The sequence below is a fragment of the Tenrec ecaudatus genome, chromosome 6 (assembly GCF_050624435.1).
Source record: "Tenrec ecaudatus isolate mTenEca1 chromosome 6, mTenEca1.hap1, whole genome shotgun sequence".
Taxonomy (NCBI): domain Eukaryota; kingdom Metazoa; phylum Chordata; class Mammalia; order Afrosoricida; family Tenrecidae; genus Tenrec; species Tenrec ecaudatus.
Window position 1 is genome coordinate 4,843,593 of NC_134535.1, and position 20,274 is coordinate 4,863,866.

At 53.3% G+C, this 20,274-nt stretch overlaps 1 protein-coding gene across 1 annotated transcript in view; it reads right to left on the reverse strand.

Annotated features, from left to right (window-relative positions):
• Positions 1 to 1,509: 1,509 nt before the first annotated feature.
• Positions 1,510 to 20,274, reverse strand: part of ATXN10 (ataxin 10) — a 147,858-nt gene continuing 129,093 nt past the window's right edge. Inside the window, exons 10-12 of the mRNA XM_075553501.1 lie at positions 19,578 to 19,641; positions 2,171 to 2,349; positions 1,510 to 1,811 (exon numbers count right to left, since the gene is read on the reverse strand). Coding sequence (XP_075409616.1) covers positions 1,809 to 1,811; positions 2,171 to 2,349; positions 19,578 to 19,641 — 246 coding nt within the window. The 3' untranslated portion in view covers positions 1,510 to 1,808. The remainder of the gene's footprint in view (positions 1,812 to 2,170; positions 2,350 to 19,577; positions 19,642 to 20,274) is intronic.

Below are 20,274 nucleotides of genomic sequence, written 5' to 3' on the forward strand. Positions count from 1 at the left end.
GCAGAAAGGCCTCCACTCCCCTCCCCTGCCCACCCCCTGGCGAAGGAGAGGGGCTGCCGTCACTGCTCTGGAAGGCAGCGCTGTGGTCACAATCGTGCTGTGCCCGCTCTCGCTCTCTTTACAGGCTTTGGGAGGCTGGCCTGCTTTTTCTTTCTTCCTAAGTGCCCGGCTGGGGTGGTGATTTACTCCTAGAAAGCACGTACAACAACGGCTCTCAGAAGGCCTGAGTGTCCCGGTCGCGGACAGGGAGCTGTTGTGTCAGAGAACTATCTATCCAGAGGCTTCGAAAGGCGGCCACAATGCCGCCATCAGCATGTTTTCACTGTGCAAGCCCCACATTTCCTATTTAGAAAACACATAGCAGCTCCCCCATTCTGTCCTCACACAAGGCTCCCTTTTATTTATCTGGGTTTGTTATTATATGGCTGATAGTGCCGTGTTTGTGCGATTCCACTGGTGTGCACTGAGGGAGGCAGCAAAGAAGTGTCTATTGCAAACTTGTTAAAAGGAAAAGGGGTCCCCGCTGTTCCTCCTCTGGCTGGGCTTCCACGTAGAGAATGGGATTTTAACTCATTGTGTCCCAGGGAGAATAGCTTCTTTGTGCAGTGTACGTTTTGTGGTGGCTTCTTTTTGGAGGGGCATCAGAGAGAGAGTGCTATTCACAGCCACGACCCTGACCCCGCTGACTGAAAGCTCCTCGGAGCCCTTGAGAGGACGGCGGGGCCGCGTGCAGACCTGCCCTTCAGCTTGCACATGCCGGGGCTGCCTCACAGAGAGAGCACCTGGAGCCCGGCGAGGAAACGCACCGCAGAGCTCCCCTTTGGAGCAACTGGTGTTTCTGTGAAACGTCTGGAGGAGCCTCTGTGACTGTTCTACTGCGGGGTGCAACCTGAGTTCTGCCACATCACTGCGTGGGGTAGGTTAGTGATGTGGCCGCGCAAGGACAGACTCCTGCTCTACCTGTGGTCCAAGTGTCCCCAGGCGGGTAGGGGCAGACAGCTCACACTACAGGTTACCCTGGAGAAGATAGTGAAGAACCACAGGTACACTCCTCCTTCCCCAGCGTCTGCAGCACCAAGAGGGCGAAGACTCAGGAGTTAACTTATGAGAGTACGGAGCGCAAGAAATCCAATTCAAGGACTGCTTAGCATGGGAAGAGTTAATGGTCCGAGTGTTCTCCCGCCCCTCTGGTCCCTGCCACATTCCAGAGGAGGGGAGCTCAATGACAAGGAGGCCCAGTCCCTAACATGAAGAGGTAGGGGTCTCTATTCTTCAGCATCTCTCAAATTAATTAACTGGAAATGAGTCTTGTCAATGTTTTGGAAAGGCAGAAAGGGTGAAAAGAGATTGCTAGAATTAATCACAGTGAGAAACTACTTCAACTGCCTGCCCGAGTTCAGAAAACCAGTGAGGGACGGGGGCGGGGGGGGGGGGCGTGGGGGAGGCAAGCTGACTTGCCATCCGAAGGAACACACTTGCAGCAAACACCCAGTCTCTGCCAAACAAGGGTGTGTCCCCAGGAGAAGACTTTATTCTCCACAGCCACGGCCAGTGCCATCTGTGACTGCAATGCACGCTGCGTCCACGGAGACAAAGGCAGACACACAGTCAGGTTTTCAAAGCAAAGAAGCAACAAAACACTTGTCTACTTACACAGTTAGGCTTATATACATTGAACTCTACTCTCTAAGAGATTACATGTTCCCGAATTTGTACTTGTAAAGCTTCACACACTTGGAATTTCACGAACTGTAGAAGATAAAGAATCAGTGAGACAGAGTCCAAAGCTTCGGGTCCATCTGGGTGGTTCACTAGGAAGACAAAAGAAACAAGATGGCAGGTATAAGCACTCTGTCTACAGGACGCACATCAGTCCCAAAGAACCCTTCGGTGATGGGGAACATCCGCGCCCGCGCGGTACACGTCTGCAAGGGTCTGTCTTTCTGTTTCTTGAAGCGATGACCACGAGTCATCACTGAGAGAGCTGACTTTGAAAGACACGCCGAGAAGCACGGATAAACTGTGAAAATGCATTTTATTCTTCTCCCTCAGAATAAGCTTGCAATTTTAACTCTCTAAGGAAATGGCAGCATAACAAAGAACTGCCTACAACAAAAAGTTAAGAGGGCACCTGAGAGCACTCCCTGGAGGGAGGCCTGGGAACACTCACCGGCTGGCTGGCATACTTCAGGATCAGCTTCTCACCCTGCTTTTCAACCTCGAAGCCCATCTTTGTGAGGGCAGACGCACTGGCCAGGCCCTGCTGCTCCATCTCTGCGATCAGATTCTGGTTCCGGCTGTTGTCCTCTGTGAGGTTTCGGATGGCATACACCACCCACTGGGTCAGAACTGGAGTCGGAGTGAAGGAATGGTCAGCACAGTGCCTGCCTTGGGAATTCTCTGGGGCATTTGGTACAGGGGATGAAACCCTGGCCAACGAATGTGGTTCTCTGCAGGATGTTCCCCAAGTGTGTATCCAGGGCAGGAAAACGTACAACAGGTGATCACATACGTGTGGGCGGGGCGACCTGCCCACAGTGGGCCTGACATCAGTGTACGATGGAACAGTGACTGAGCAAGCAATGGCTTAAAAGAAAGCTTCACACTGGCTGCCATTAGGTCAGTTCCACACGGGCAAAGAGCGAAGTCTGCAACCACAAGAACACACGCAGGTATACTTGTGCACGCACACGCGCACGCACACACTTTGCTGGGTCGTGATGGCACTGTCAGAATCCATCACAACATCCCATTCGAGTTAGACAGGGAGGCCACGGGGTCTGGCTCAAGCCGAGTTACAAACCAGAACGGGCTCCGAGGGGTCACTCCAAGGTGAACCATGAAGCCTCGAGCCTTAAAGGAGTTAGTGGGCTGGAGGGACAGTCTGTGCTCTCGGCCACTATTTGATCCTAACCCCCTTCCTTCCAGTGCTACCCCAGACCTTCTGGAAGGCCTCCTGTGAAGTGGACAGAAGATCATTTACAAGGAGCAAGCCGGTGTTGCCAACTTCTCACGGGCTTTCTTTACCGAGTCAGTAGACTGAACAAGAGCGGAGAAAACCTCAGGAAAGCCTGCGTTGCTCTGGTGTCTTCTCAGAAAGACTCGGTAAGAATAGCTCTCAGGCAGCATCTTCAGTGCTTGCGCCCACGGACCCCGGAGAGACATCGAGGAGGGGCCCAGCTCCCTGACCCAGAAAGATGAGCGCAGAGGGTAGAACACACGCTTTGCCACAGAAAGCCCAGGGCCCGCTGCTGGGGTTCTTTCTCCTGGTCTCTGCGGTTTCCCATCTGGCACTGCCAGGCTCTACACAGGTGAGGCTGTGTCCTTCTTCTGCTCTGGCATGGGTCCCCATCGCAGGACCAAGGGCCCACCCGGAGGGCTTTCGACCGCCCGGATGCGCCGGAGCCTGTGACTTCTGCTGACTTGGAAAAGAAAACACAGCCAATTCATGCTGTCATTGCTTTCCCTTTGACACGGTGACTTGCCCAGTAACACTCCACTGCTGTCGTCCAGGGGCCCCTGCACTGGTCTGACTCAGTGACCCAGGGACAATAGAAGGAAGCACACTGCTTCAGTCCTCCACTGTCCCAACGTTTAATCGGGACGTGGAAACACAGCCGCTTCTTCTTTTGAAAACTCTCTCCTGAGAACTGGGTTCATGTTTACATAGAAGCTCCTCAGTTTTATACTCAGCCATCCATACGCATTTTATTTCATCTCCTTCACTACACCATTGCGTGCCCGCACCCTCCCCGTTTCCATGCATCCTCCTTTCTCACCCCTTCTGGACTCTGACGTGGGTCAGTGCTGCCCCTTTGGTGGGTTAGTTACATTATGTGCAACACCCTAGTGCAGCAGTTCTCCACCTTCCTCATGCCGCGAGCCTTTCATACAGCCCCCCAACCATAACTTTATTTTCGTTGCGACTTCATCACTGTCGTTTTGTGACTGTTATGAATTGGACGACCCTTGTGAAAGGGTCGTTTGACCTCCAGAGGGGTCTCGATCCACAAGTGGAGACCCAATGCCCTAGGGTGTCTATTGCTTCTCTAGGGACCTGCCTGTTACTTGGCTGAAAACAGTGCCACCAGGGTGAGTTGAGTTCCAGACTGAAGGGTGCCACAGGGCCAGAGTCCTGGGGGTCCCACCAAGTTCCACCTGAAGAGAGAGCCTGGTCTCTCTCATTATTTGAGTTTTGTTCAAGATTCCTCCCAATCTATCCAGAGAACCTTCTAAAGGGACCCCTTTCTGAGAAGCTGTGGTGGTGGCTGGGCACCATCTAGTCCCTCTGGCCTCAGGGTTGTGGAGACTGGAGTGCATGCGGTCTGATCCATCAGAGGGCTGAGCCCGTCGTTTCCGGGGTCTTCAGTCTCTCCCGCTGTGCAGAGAGCACAGAGGAGCAGCAGTCTGAAGAGACTGCTAGTGACCGCAGCTAGTTTCACAGTCAGACCGCATCCCACCGTTTCAGGGCACTTGGGCCACAAGGAGCACTGCTGGGGGTGAGCACAGGAGGTACGTTTGTAGACCGGTTGTACCCTCTTTCTCGGTTGCTTGCTTATGGGAATGGCAAGTAGTTAAAGGGAAATCTCAGAACTGAATGGAAACGGGCTTGGGGTGGCTGCTGTCCCCACAGCTCAGCGCACCCCTCTCCCCCATCACATTCCCTCTGGCCCAGGGTGCTCTCAGTGCCAAGTGAGGAGCATGAACCCTCAAGGGCTTGGCCACAGTACCCCTGGGAGCCCCATCCCCACCCCTAGCCTGAGTCAATGTCCCCCTGTTTCTATTCATCTCTTGCCTGACAGGGTGTCTCTACCCTGCTCTGGGGCAGGGCCACGCCCATGTAGCTGCATCTGGCCTGGCAGCAGATGCTCTGTGAGAAGGTGTGCAGGATGAGCTTGCTAACAGGCAAGCTGGGACACCTTCCTTGAGGGCGGGGGGCAGGCAGTCTCATCAGCCCCACCCTGCCCCCAGTGCAGTGCTGGGCACTATTTGCTGGAGGTATAAATGGATGGATGCATCCCCACCTGCCATGTGGGATGGAGTCTGGGGCGTTGTTGCGGCCCCAAAGGCCTACGCACCCCTCTGGTCCTCAGGGTGGCTCCTGGACTTGGCCTCTTGTGGGCTGAGAGAGGAGGCGACAGAAAACGGAAAGAAGCACAGCTGGGCCAAGGAGCTGCACTCTGCCACTGAGGGGGCCGGTCAACCAAGCTGCATATGAAAGGGCCCTGTGGTCCAATACAGGGGTACCTGTGAATAAAAGACTCCCGACAACGGAACATAGGGAGCACCTGTGTGGGAGGGGGAAAAGCGGGCACCAAAGGGAGCGATGGGCTCACGGCATCCTGAGAAAAGGCTGTCTGCTCAGGCGCCTGATGTTCTGAATGAATCACTATTTCCAAGAATGTCAGGAGGTGTGGACTCTCGGCATAGCCACCAAGGTACACCTTACCCACCAGACACCATAGCCGACAGCACCATCATGTCTTCTCCATAGGTGATCTTCAAGGATGGGCAGTGATGGGAAAGCCACAACCACCTGAGTCACCACCTGCTTAGTGCTACAGACATTAACATGAAAACAATCAACGGCCCTAAAACCTGTTGAGTGTTTCTGAGTCCTAGTTCAGCACATGGTGCCTAGGGTCTCACATAGCTTGCAGGCAGCCATTGAGATACTGCAACTGGTTTCAATACACCTGGATCAACAAAGGAAGAGAGTCAGAAGAGGAGGAGGTAGCCTGTAAAGCTACTTGCCTGCTTTGCCATGAGATCAGAAGAACTGGATGGTGCCCAGCTACAGGTACTGAGTGTTCTGATCACAGGTTCTACAGAAGAATCCTGGTCCAGTGGGAGGATATCAAAACAGAACATCAACTTCTTGTGGAACTGGAGGATTTTCTGGAGCCATGGAGGCTAGATGAACCCCAGAAACGACTGTCTTTCTTGAGGTATGCCCCGATCGCTGTTCTTTCAACCAATGAGCAGATTAGCTTCAGTACTGAAGGAGGTCTGCCTGGAGTGCTGGGCTCCTTTCAGAGCTACTCAATGGGGTGGACTCAACAGATGCCTTAGGGGCAGTGAGTGTCTGTCAGGGCAGTGGGAGCAACTCAGGAGATGAGGGTAAAAAAAGTTTGCCCAGATCTAAGAATGTCACTGAATGGTATCAGTAGAAGTGGTTGAATTGGTGTGTGTTTTGCTATATTTTTCCTCAGCAACAACAGAAAATAAATGTTCCCAAGGGGCTTCAAAAAGATTGTGAAAAAAATTCCACTTTCTTTTAATTCCATTTGCCTACAAATCTTTCGAAGTCCTCTCACCTAAGAACAGACTGTTAAATAACCAATCAAACCCCAACGAGTCTCATTTCCTTGTGTACTGGGTGCCCTCGCTGGCTGGCCTGAGTGTTCCATCTTCTCCCAGGAGGTTTATTTCCACAAGCCAGGCTCACTGCTGCCAGCCCTCTCCTTCGGCAGGCACGGGCCAATGACCCCTCTCACCGAGTTTGCGGCCTGTGTTGTCTGGGTAGAAACGAAACCCCACACAAGGACCCTTGCGCCTGCCCGACCTCCGACGAGGACATCCAGCACGGTCATCCTGGACTCGGGTTCCACTTTTTGGAGTTGTCCTTTCCAGGCATTTCAGTCGTAAAGAAAGCCATCTTCCAACTTGGGTCAGTCCTGCCACACTGACCTCCTAGCTGCCCAGCCGGATCATGAATATGGATGACCTCCCTTGTTAGTGCTGAGAGAGGCCAGGACCTCGGATGGCGGGTGGGGACCCTGGCAGCCCTAAGTGTCACAGGGAGATTAAAGCTAGTCCCAGTTAATATTCACATTGCCCTCTTGTTCTCTCTCTAAAGAGACAAAAAGAGAGAAAGAGTGGGGGAGAAAATTAAACATCTTCTAAAGTCTCTAATCCCACCAACACTTGAAGTGTTTCATTGTGTGCTGAGCTTTAGAAAGGGCGCTTCTAACGTCTCCATAGCGACCACAAACAGAAGGCGGGAACCTGTGCACTGCAGGACTGGGGGTGGGGTGGGGGGCAGCCTGGGCAGCACAGGGAGGACCCATGGGGTCAGCGTTCCCCAGCACTGTGTCCCCACAGGCCCCAAGACCATGGAGGCTTTAATGAGCGTGTGGGGCGCCCTCACGTCTGAGCCTAGGGCATGTTTGTTGGCGAGATGAGAGTCAGCAGAACACTGAGCTGGGAGGCAACAGCAGAGAGGAGACATTCCACAAGGGCCTTACTGCTGGGCGGACTGACGGCCAAGCTCAGGTTGAGTCAGGTGAGCTCCAGCTTGAAGGGTCCTCGGAAGAGCCCGCAGAACTGTCCGTTATCAAAAACAGAGAGGTTGCTGGAAGGTCAGGTACTTTGCTCTACCCGCCACCCTCCCTCCTGTGGCTGCAAGACTTCCAGGGCCAGGGGTCAACAAATTATGGCTATTCTATATGGTTGGAAGCTCAAAATGGCTATTAAGTCTTTCCAATTTGGGGGTGGGGGGAGGAGAATTAAACAAAAAAAAATAGCAGCAACTGTTTTTTGGCACATGAAAGTGATTTTAAAATCAACATTTCAGGGTCTCCAAGGCGCTCAGTTGTGCATAAAAGCCTCTGCTCACTCTTGTCTCCCAGACACCAGTGTGGGGTTGAGCAGTGAGGCAGAGGCCCCACAGAGGTGGCCTAAGGCAGTCACAGCCTGGGCCTCCCAGAGGTGTGTCAACCTCGGCGAGGATGGCACGTTTGGGAAGGGCTGTTTCCTTGGAAGGGAGAGCCCTTGGCCGTTCATCAGAAAGAGAGGTTCACTCTCCGAGCCTCAGTCACTTTCAGCTGGAAATAGTCCGACACCACTCTGAACTTGGAAAAACTTCAGAGTCAAGTGCTCTGCTGGGGTCTGGCATCAACTCAGATGGGGGACACACAGGCAGCTCTGGGAGCCCAGAGGAGGCACCTGATCCCACCTGGAGGCCTGGGGCGGGGGTGGGAGGAGCGACAACTAAGATACGACTTTAAAGCTATAGGAGTGAGGCAGAGGAGAGGAACTGCCAAGGGGAATCACAAATCAGATGTTTTGCACCCTGGACCTGACTTAGTAACTCTGGACAATGATCGGTCCACTCTGAACCTGTTTCCTTGTCTGTTAGGGTGAGAAAGAGGGACACCACAGACAGCCCCAGGGCATGGAAAGTGCGAGTCAGTAGCTTAGAGGGGCTGCGCGGGTGGGAGCGACATGGGTGGGAAAGGGGGAAATCTGAACTGGAGACTCCACAGAGCACAGGAAAGGCTTGCCTTTAGGTTGTTGGAAGAATAAATAAGCCTTTAAAAAGCACTGGAAAAACTGATGATGTCGGTGAAAACTAGTTAAACATATGAAGACTGCACTTTGTGCCAACTTCCGAATTTGCATCTCTGTAAGTATCAGGCATTACACGTCTGTTTCCAGGGCACATGTTTACACACAGCACTTCTCAGGGGCCCGGCGCCTTGTGAGACCCTTCATGCAGCTGGGACACCCGGGAGCAGGGAAGCCCACTTCCAGGGGCTTTTCCAAAGGCATGCACCATGGCCTTCCAGGAAACAAGGCTTCCTCAGCAAAGTGTGTGCTTACCAAAGTACCTTTGCCAAACTCTGAAAGTGAGCTCCTCAGTCAATGACACAGCTGAGGGCTCTGTCAGAGCCCAGAGCAGCTCGCTGTTAAACGGCGCTGGCAATGTCTTCCACGGCTGACGACCAAACAACCTGCCCATGTGCCATTTCCTGGCAGCCGAGCAGGAGGAAGGGGGCCGAAGGGAACTGATTGGGCCTGGCTCCCGCCAGCGGCTCTCCAGCCCGTCCCACGGGTCCTCCCACCAGATGGCAGCCACCCTCTACAGATATGCTTTCTGAGGAGAACAGTGAAAGAGGCATTCCCGACCCACAGCCCGTGACCCCCCTCCACGGAGGCCCAGGCTGGAGAGGCTGGGGATGTGGAGCAAGAAGGGAGCGGGAAGAAGCAGGAGCGAGGGTGGGTCACGTGCACGATGGGCTTCCTCCCAGAGTGTCTCTTGACTGCCCGCCTGGGCGGTGTGCTTTCACTTTTAAGCTCATTTTATCCTGCCTTCACCAAAACCAACACCAAACTCGCTGCCACAGGCTCGATGCTGACACACGACGACCCTGCAGGACAGGGCAGAACTGCCACGGTGGGCTTCCGAGACGTTACGCCTCATGGGAGTAGAAAGTCTTCTCTTTCTCATGAGGAGTGGCTGGTGGTTTCGAAATGCGGACCTTGTGTTGAGCAGCCCCACTCCTGACACTACTCCACCAGGGCTCCTCCTGCCCTCACACATCCTGGCTCTCTCTCTCTCTCTGCTCTGGTTTGTCACCGAGTCAGTCCCTACCCTTCCTTCAGGGAGCTGCAGTGGCTGGCACACACCACCCTGGCTCTTCTTGGGGTAGCTGCACACCCTCAGGAACCACAGCAAACGACCCAGCATGGTGTCCTCTTCCCCACCAAACTGCTGGGCTATCTAGTGAATCTCCTGCCACGCCTCTAATGGAAAGGGAGGGAACACCCACCGTCCAGCCATTGCTGTGTCGGCCCTATGCTTGGCAGGACGTTGCAGAAATACCAGCTGTGTGTGTGTGTGTGTGTGTGTGTGTGTGTGTGTGCCCCCTCTAACTGCAGACACCCCAAATTGGTTTTAAAAAAACACCTAACAAAACACAAAAAGAAGCGCGTGGGGAATACCTGCCACGCGAGTGACTGTCGCAGGTTAAGCCTGAAGCATCGAGCTGGTCTGGTGCTCATGTTTCACATGTGCTGCATCAGGAGGAGAAGCGTCCCTGCCGGGCTGCCTTCCCCTGCCCGCAGAGGCTAACGGCCATGGCAACTAGAGCATCACCCTCACGGCCTTGCCATGAGGCCATTGGCCCCGTCTGCCCCTCCGTAAACTGACAGCTGGCAGTGAGGGAGGTCAAGCCTGCTCCATCCGTCGTTCCATCTCACACAAGTGTCGCCCCAGTGTCCTCATGCAGGCCTGCCCACCCTCAGCCCAATTCTGGCTGGCCACCCTTTATAAGCCCCAGATGTCCACAGCACGCACGCCAGCTGTCCCCCACTGCCCGCCTGCTGGGGCCATCGCTGGGCTCCCACTCCAAAGGCTCTGTGGCCGCGCAGTGGCTGTGCAGGTACCTCATGTCCACGGGCTGTTTTGGTAGTGAGGTAGCCCAAGGCACTGAGGCTAATTTTGTCTACGGCATGTTCTGGAACCACTTTACTGACCACTTGAAAGCGGAGCGTGGCACACAGCAGTCACAGTCTGGCATCGATGTCACATAACAGGTCTCAGGGTCAGAAACAACCAAGACCACTTCTGACTCAAACCACAGCAAAGGCTTCGGCAGAGCAGCTGCTCCAGCTGCCACTGAGCACACCGCAGCCCTGCTCAGGGTCACTGCCGAGTCTCCCGGAGGAGATGCCACAGGAGAGGCTCGTGCGCAGCAGGGGATCACTAACAGGGACCTGAGGAGCAACTCTGTCTGGGCCTCACAGACCCCTCTGTACCCAGCCTCCACCACAGCCTCCTGTCTGATCCAGCCTCCACCCTGCACCCAGCCACCACCACAGCCTCCATCAGACCACTCCTCTCTGTGGCTGGCATGCCTCTTCTGACTCTTCCCAGGGAAAACTTGCACACCTGCAGGCTGGCCTCCCCCAAGGTCCCCTGGCACACACAAGCAGGCACATTTCACACAGGAGCTGGGTGAATGTCACCTTGGTGCCTGGTTTTAGCCTCCATATGACAGGGAGAGACCAGAAGACCGGGGCGGGAAGTTGGACATTACCAAGTCAATGCCTGCAGGGGTCCGGCACACATGCCCCATGATGGCAGCCCACACAAAGGGGGTACTCTGAAAGCATCGCCTAAGGAAAGCAACAGTGCCTGTGCTGCCACCACAGGTCACTGCCAGGTGGGCTGGCCGAGAGGCTGCTGTGAGACCTCTCCCATCCCTGGAGCCAGAGCTCACGCTCAGGTAGCTCAGGGCCTCGTCACCAGGCACGAAGGTGATGAGCACTGTCCAGGTGGACGGTCAACCGCCCAGGCCAGGCTCCATGGAGGAAGAGGCAAACCAGGTGCTTGCCCCCACACCAGCCAGGTGACAGTCCACAGTGCGGGGATGTGTCTTGAGGTAAGGTCATGGCGTGCTCCTCTGGGTAACCCTGGTGCCCGTCTCCAGGCCTGCAGACCAACGGCTCTGTGGGGGTGGAGAGTTTCCCTTTTTGGTCACTGTGCCTCAGCAGCCTGGACAGTGTGGTACACCCAGGGCAGGCCCTCCCTAAGCAGTAGCGGATGGACAAAGGACACCAGGAAAGAATCCAGCATCAGACAGGGACAGTAGATGGAGGTGCGCATGGGAGAACCCCCGACAATCATCTCCTCTAGACCCGAGACACCAATGTCACGGGTCGAAGATGCTACAGCATCCGAGCAGAAGGAGGCTGAAGAGGCAGGAGGTCGCTTTGGGGACTAAGGTGTACCTGACTCAAGCCACGGCCTTTTCAATCACGGCATCTGCACGTGAAAGGTGAACATCAACAAGGAAGACTGCAGAACTGGTGCACCTGAACTGTGGTGCGGGGGGAGAATCCCCAAAGCACTGTGGCCTGCAAGAAGAACAAACGTATCTTCTCGGAAAAAGTACAGCTAGCACAAGCCTCAGAAGAGGCAGCGAGGGAGACGGCCCCACACATCTCGGGCATGTTTTCAGCAGGGAGGGGCCCCTGGAGAAGGGTGTCGTAGTTGACGACAGTAGAAAGCCCGTGAAGAAGACCCTCGACAAGATGGACCTGCACGGTGGCTGCAGCAGTGTGTTTAAGCATAACAATCGTGAGGATGGTGCAGGACGGCCACTGTCCCCTGGGTCGCTGTGGACTCAGCCGCCTCGGACGTCAGCAGCTGGCAGATGTCCAGCTGTGCTGAAGTTGTAGCAACAACATCACGTAGCCAGACTTCTAATCCATCTTCCCAGTGACATTCTGGATCCCCAGAGAATGCAGGCAGCTGGTGGCTGGGTGCACTCCTTAGAGAGCACCACTGGGTCCACCCACCAGGGGAGCAGACCAAATTGGGTCCTTTGGGGCACAGGAGTTGGAAGCCACAAACCTGGCAGGGTCCACTTCACTCCCCCACCACGGTGGTTCTGCTCACAGCAGCCCCGAGGGCGCACAGTTGGGAGTGAGATGGAGCGCATTCTGTGGGGTCATCTCAAAGGAAGGCTGCTCAGGAGACAGCCGGAAAGCTGTGCCCACATTCTTCCTGTGAAGACAGATGGCCATGCCCTGCTCTCAGCCAGGGGCTAAGTGACAATGAGCCTGAGGAGTCACCTACGCCCTGATGTGCACTCATGGCCTCACCTCGGGAAAGGGCAGCGTCCTCAGTGAGGACCAACCTGGAGCGGCCCTGCAGCCCATGGCGTGTAGGGATGGAGACTGAGAGTCTTTAGAAATGCAGACCTGCAGGTGGGACGACACCTCTCAGCTTTACCTCGACTTCTGAGTGCAGGAAGTGAGGGGCACCCCCATGGCAGTCCAGCAGGTAGCCCCAGAAGCAGCACAGAGGGCAGGGTATCCCTTTGAAGTCTCCCTTCAAGTCGGCTGGCTCTTTGCTAGAACACAGGGACGAGGCAGCAGCATTTGTGTGAGGGGCTGTTCAGACCCTCGAGTCAGACCCCCTGTCCTTCTGCTCCTCGAGGGGGTGTGGGGCCAGGGGCAGGGGCAGGAGGGGAGGAAGCAGTTGCTAGGAGCCGGCTAGAACAGGTCTCCTCTGGCCTATGGGGTGGGGGTGGGATGTTTGGTGATGCTTGGACCCAGGAATGGCACCAAGACAGCCCCTGATCCTCCAGCACTTCCTATTGACTTTTATCGGCAAGTAATTCTCATATCATACAATTCACTCGTCAGTCATGACCACAATCAACTTCTGAACAGTTCCTTTTTCTTGCACTCCCTCTATTGCCCCTCCATCCCCCTGAAACCTCCTCAGCGGAACCCCTAGGTCAATATTAACCCAGTGCCTGACTCCATAGGTTTACCTAGCTGGATTTCATGTGCCGAAAACCATAAAAAACAAAATCAGAACAACACCAAGCAAAACCAAACAGCCAACCAGGAGAAAACAGAAGGTAGCCTCAAGTGAAAAGAGAGCCCAAGACCATGAACACAGCCAGCACGCGCGGCTCAGAGGGAAGACGGCACACCAAGGTGCTACAGTTTAACCTGGCCACGCCACAGGCTCTGGCACTTGACCGATGACCAGGCTGGGCTCAGCTACTCCATCCTGGGGACACTGCAATCACAGGCAGCCAGATGGACAGCGAGCCAAGGGGCGGTTCAATGTGACAGTGGGGAGCACTGATCACCTCGCTCTCTCTGGCTGCCCCTGGGCCTCAGTTACCCCCTTGGGTCAGAGCTGGACACACTCTACAACAGGGGTTCTCAACCTTCCTAAAGCCACAACCCTTTCACACAGCTCCTCATGTGGTGGTGACCCCCAACCATAACATTATTTTTGCTGCTCCTTCATCACTGTCATTTTGCTACTGTGATGAATCGGGCGACCCTGTGACAGGGTCGTTCAACCCCTCAAAGGGGTCGCGACCCACAGGTTGAGAACCGCTGCTCTAGAAGCTCCAGGAGTTCACTCCGGGCTTTGTACCCAACACTGACACAGACCTCCCCCCAAGAAGCATGTTTGAGACAAACCCTGCCAAGGATGGGAAAACACCTGCAACTAGCCTCACACTGGAACAAGGGCCATGGGTGGGGACTGACCCCCATCACCCACAGCAACAGTCAGACGATCAGGAGGAAGCCCTCTCGGTGCCTATAGGCCATCCGGAGTCCTCTCCTGGGGAGAGTCCCCAGGGGCTACCCTTCAGAAAATCTCAAGTGTCTCTGTTCCCTGCTTGTGCTGTTTGCAGATGTGTCAGGGAGGAGCCTCTGTGGACCCCACAGGTACACGTCACAGAATGCGAACATCACCCCCGGTCTCTTTAGTGTAAGTACCTTTGAGTTAGGCTTTCTGTGCCTCGATAAGAAGTCCTTGCTGACTCCAGGATGAAGTCTTCTCTGGGACTCCTAGAAGGCCTTTGTTCTGTCTCTCCCTTGAAGGTCGAGCATTCCCTGTGAGTCCGAGTCAGTCCACAGGGTGAGCCGGGGGTACAGGCATGCACTGAGACCAGCCCAGCTTGTGGGGAAGAAATGCCCGTCCTTTTCTGTAGTGTGTGAGGGAGAGCTTCTGGACTCTGCTGTTGTATTATTACTTTCATTTGAGTTTTGTCAACCATGGGTAAGCATGTGCCTTTCTCACAGGATCGGAGCCCTGGTGGTGTAGTGGTTCATGTTGAGGCTGCAATCCGAAAGGTCAGCAGTTTGAAACCACCAGCCACTCCTCTGGAGACAGACAGGGCTTTCTACTCCCATCAACAGTTCAGGCTCAGAAACTCACAGGGACTGTTCTACCCTGTCCTATAGGGCCTCTGTAAGTCAGGACTGACCCACATGGCAGTGAGTTTGGTTCATTTTTTTCCTCATTGGACTAACAGTGATAACCCTATGAAATAATAGACTATCTGCACAGGAACACCAATTTGTTGAGAAGCCATTCGCTGGGCGCTTGGTAAACTTGGCATTTCACATCCACGGGGCTCCTGTGGGTGAAGGTCTCCTTGTACATATGGCAACAAAACCTGAGACCTTGCGTGCGAGTGGCAGGAGGTGGCCCTTGGTGTAGAGTGGCAGAACTTGAATCCGGGTCTCTCTGGCTCCAGAGCTGACTCTTGCTACCACACAACACTTCCTCAAACAGAGGGTGGCTGCGGTCAACACAGTTGGTTGTTATTCCTACGAACGGCTGCATTTCTCCAGGCAGTTACGCTGCTGCTTTCTTTGAAACAGGGCTTTAGATGCATAAGTAGAAGGGGGGCGGATAAAATAAGGGGAAAGAAAAAAACACCCTGCTTAGGCTCCTCTTCTCCCCCCACACCAATAAAAACAGTATATATTAAAAAAAAAAACCTCCAAAAAAAAACCCCACATCAAGGACAACCGATGGAAACACAGATCAAAAAGGAATGGCATGAAAACACTTCAAACAAAGTTCAGCTGTTCCTCTTTGGAAACAACAACAACACAGAGTCCCACTTGCCACAGTGAGCTGACAAATAAGAAGTGGCCGTGGGAGTGGAGCTGGAATGTTCCGGTGGCGTCTGCTACACTGTCATTACTGTGAGTGATCCCGAGCGAGTGGGGTGAGGCGGCAGCTGGGCCCTGGCTCAGCTCGTGGCCTGGCAGCAGCAGCGGCAACCTAGGTCCTCCTTCACACACGCCCCCCCTTCCCTGCAACCACAAGGACCTGTCAGTTTCCAGACACCTCTTTTCGGTGGGCGTTTTCGGCTCTCGTGTGCTCCGCTCTGCCAGCCTGACACTCCCAGACTCAGAAGCAGTGGTAAGGGGATGCCGGGTGGTTCCAAAGCAGGAGAGGTGTGCGTCAAGGAGGTAGCCTTGCACCCTCATTCAATCAGTACATGAGAGAACCATCTGAGAAGCTGGACCAGAGGAGGTAAAACACAGCATCGGGACTGGAGGAGGGCTTGTTCACTACCTGCAGTGTGCAGGTGACACAAGCTTGCTGGCTGAACACCAGGAGACCTTGAAGCACTTCCTGATGAAGCTTGAAGACTGCTACAGCCTTCGTCAGTCACATGACTTGGGGAGAAAAGGTAGGGTGCGATGGGCGCTCCGAGAACAACTGAACATTTCCACATTTGATTTGCACACTCAAGTGAGAGTCACATAGGATACGGTTGGCATGCGGGGTGGGGTTTGAGCCAACAAAGGACGTGGAGGACGAGGAGCCAACAAGACAGGAGAACACCAAGAGACAGCACAAACAAGAAAGCTGTGGATGCTAAGCAGGTGGAAGTGATTCGTTCTGTGGAATGGTTTTGTAGGCTGAGACGTTAAAAGTACCTGCTGCGTTCGGCGGTCCAGTCAACAGCAGCAGATGAAGGAGCCTCTGGACACAGAGATTTAACTCCCCTCCCGAGAGCAGAGGGATAGCTGACCAATGGAATTCCAGAAGTCAAAGACACACGAGAGGAAGTACTAGGCAGGGCTGTGATTCAGGATGGTGCAGGGGCTCTAGCAACTCCACGTCTTAGCAAACCCAAGGAAGTTGGTCCTCAGCTGGCAGCAGGATAAACAGAGTGTAGATCCTTCAGGAGTGGTGGTGAAAGTGAACAGTAAAATAGAAAGGTTGATTGTAGAAGTAGTTTACAAGTAAGTAACTTATCTCCCTATTCACAACCCCAACAGATTCCGGTGAAGTGGGGGGGGGGGGGCTCCAGTCAGAAAACAGGAGACGTAGGTGGGAGGTCAGACATCAAATGCTGAGATCACAGCCCAGTAAAGCACTGCACTGGGCACAGTCTCCCGGATCTCAGGAAAAAAGGGAGAAAAAAGATGAACATTCCCAAACAAGAACTGGCACTTCCCCACTGATGGGCTAACGTTAAAGGAAACGTTACAAGAAGGCCTTCAGGAAGAAGAAGGGACAGATATGGGGGTGGGTAGGGGTGGAGGACTATAAAATGTTAGTGGAAAACTTCCATTTTCTATTAAGATTATTTTTCACAAACTTTCTGAAGCCTTCTCATACATGTAAGAAGTAAAGTGAATGTGGTATACATGTAGGTAGATATAAGCCAGCATCAACTATATAAAACAATACTAGTAATATGATTGTTCTAAAACAGAATTAAAATTCATAAGAACAGATAAATTATAGGTCCTATATAGAATCATGTATTATCTGGGAGAAGGGGAAAGGGTTGAAAAACATTACACTTTGCTTAGGTAAGGATACATGCTGCAATTTCCAAGGGAACTATTAAAAGAATAGAAAAAACAAAACATAATTTTAAACCAGAAAAGAACCAAAATTAGATTAAAATAATCCAAAAGAAATTGAGAAAAGAAAAAAGTAAAAATAGAGAAACTTAAACATAAATGACATTAAATATGAAGGAGCTAAATGCTACAGCTGAAAGGAAAAGATTGGCCAAGTGGATTAAGATAAAAAAAATTATATGCTGTTTATAAGAGGCACATTTGATACAGAGAGGTTGAGAATAAAATAAGTGAAAAGGCTGTAAACAGGTAAATGCAAATGTATTGAAACTCGATGTCATGACCCAGTCAACTGATAAGACTTCCGTGACTGACAGCAGTGACTGCAACAGTCGTGAGGACCACGGGGTCACCACGGAAGAGACAGACATCATTGGAACTCAGAAGGGACCCAGCACAAACGGCTACCTGGCTTGTGACACAGAAAGCAGCCAAATACCACCAGAGCTCCCATTAATACGCAGGCCGCAGTGATCTATGTCATTTACATGAACAGAAACCAATACGAGAAGGCTGAAAAGGATGGAGGGTGGGGCAGGAGATGTCACTGCTCCATTAAATATCTTCAGCATTAAGAAAAACCAAAACAGATAAAACCCCGCAAAGAAGCATTATTTTTGATGAATAACAAACAGCCCAACATACAGAAGAAAAGACTAAAAAGAGTGACTGGGAGGGGATGAGGAGGAGTTGAGCAATGAGAACACCTGGCTGTGAGTGGGCCGAGAGTCAGGACCGGCACAGCCAGCTGCTGGTGTGGTTTCAATCTGTGTACAGGGGACTTCTGTCATGCTCACTTTGCCCCTGGTTCTCATGGTTACTAGGAAGAAGATGCAGGACAGGGTAGATGGCTGTCACTCTAGAGTCAGAGCTGACTCAATGGCAACCAGCACCAGGTAGAAACCCCAGGTAGTCATTTATGTCACACACCTGAAAGTTCTATATCTAAGCTACAGTGCACCTTCGTTGTTTACCACTGACCATCGTCCTTCCCTTGCTCTGATCCTAAGAATTAGGGATGACTTTCACATCTTACTGTACCTCGTTCATATGCCTTTCAACCCTGGGAGGCTTATACACAATTCCAAAGAAGGACAATCCTCATACCTGCTGTAGTATTTTACCTTTTTGTTATGATTCAGAGGGGACCCTGGGATCTCGAGAGCGCTTTGCTACAAACCAGCTATGTGTACGAATTCTGTCAAGCTGTCACTGCTGCCCAAACATGTCGCAGCTGCTTTTCTGACCGAGCTCGGCCTCCGCGCAGTGTCTCCCAGGAGACAGACAGACACGAGTTCAAACTCTGCCTGGCACTGTGGACAAGCCATAGGCCTTTCGGCTCACTTCCTCACCTGTACCTCAGGGTGAGGACAACCACGTCAAGACGTCCTGGGGGTGCAATGGTCCAGGGCCTAACTAGTCGAAAGGCTGGCAGCTTGCGTGCACTCCTCAGCGTCACAAGGGGAGGCCCCCTCCTGAAAGTCCATTCTGGGAGCAGAACAGTGAAGGGGATGCATGCTTTGTCCCTAAGAGCTCACCTTGTTAACCAGCAAAGGTACCACCGGCAATGGCATCTACCTATTCTGAATCTCACTGTTTTCCTGGGAGGCTAGGACTTTCCTGGGATGGTTTGGGGGTTGGTGGGGAAAGTATTCCAGAACTTCTCTGAGAAGCCAGGCCTACAGAATCTGATTTGAACGCTGTCACTGAACCTGGGGTGGCGCCGTCAGAGGTGCAGTCCTCTTTCCCAGACTGATCTTACAAGCAGCTGGGTTCGAAAGTCAGTTCGCTTCGCTCTTGCTCGTCAGATGGCACCAACAGTCAGGCACTCTCTGGCGAGTGACTTGGACACAGTTTGTCCTTAGGCCCCTTTCCCTCTTTGACAGAAAAGGCAGTGAGGCGGGCTGATTTCAACCCCCTCTCCCCTGCTCTCATTCTCCTCGGTCATCAGCTGGGCCCCTCACTGCTTCCAGGCGAGACGGCCCAGGCCTCACAATGGCCTCATTCATCCCTCCCCACTGCCAAGAGTACCAGGCCATACAGAGGCCGAAGGAGGCTGGAGCTCAGCTGGTCTCTCCCGAGGGAGGTTACCCTGAGACCATGAGCAGCAGGCAGGCTCTAGAACCTGCACAGGCCACGTGCCACTGGGACTCATTAGTTGGAGGGCTACTGGGGGCATGGGAAGACGTGAGCAAGCTCTCGTGGACACCACCAGCCAGGTAGGCCAGCCCAGGGGTCCTGCTTCCGCAACAGAGGGTAGTAGAGAGAGCTGCTCACAAACAAGCCCTCAGTGCACCAGGATGCTTCTCCCCTCTCGTCTTGCCGACCTGTCCATGGAGCTGAACACTCGATCCCCTCAAACTTCTCCCATGTACCCCGTGCTCCGCAGACACTGTGTGGGGACAGGGACGTGTTGTATTAGTCCCTGAGTTTTAAGGCACATTTTAGTAGCATGGAGGTTTGGAGGACACTAAGCATCTTGAAAACTTGCATAGGAGTGTTACTTCGGCATGAAACAAACGCCCACTTAGTTCTTGGAAACAGTCAGCCAGCCAACAAACATGCCGACCCCTCAGCAGGAGAGGGACTCACAAAGCAGAGGCCCGAGGCAGGGCCACGTGTAAGGATACAGGGGTTGTTGTCGTCGATGCCACAGCTGTCCAGGATCAGCGGGATGCCATCCAGGTCATTCACCTGGAACAGAGGAGACAGCGTTACCAGGGTGGCGGCCACAGCTCCTCCCTCTCTCCTCATGGCTACGGCGCCGCTGGCACACCCGTCAATCCCAGCACTGAAAAGCAGATGGTTAAGCAGAAAGTGATACTTCAGTCTCCTTTTCACCTCTCTGCACAACCGTGGAGGCGACTGGATAGAAGGCTGAAAGGAACACGTTCCACCATTGTTCACCGGGCTGAGTTTCAAGTGGCTCTCACACCCCCTATCTGAAGAATGAAAACACCCCACGGGGAGGCGGATTCCCTGTAAATGCTGAAAGAGGAAAAGCTTTCCTAATCGTGATTCAAAACCCCAAAGCAGTAAGATAAATGTTTAAATACGACTGCCGATTTCCCGGTTTCAAACTGGGAAGAGCATTTATAGGCCACCAGAGACAGAGGGTGCCCTGTTTTCAGGTGCCACCGGATCATGTCCTACCCATAGCGACCTTATGCACAACAAAACAGAACACTGCCCGCTCCTGCACTCTCCTTGCAATTATTCCGACGCTTTCAGCGGCCAAGGGGCCTCAAACTTTTTAAAACAGGGGCCAGTTCACTGTCCCTCAGATCTGTTGGAGGGCTGGACTGTAGTTAAAAAAACAAAACAAAA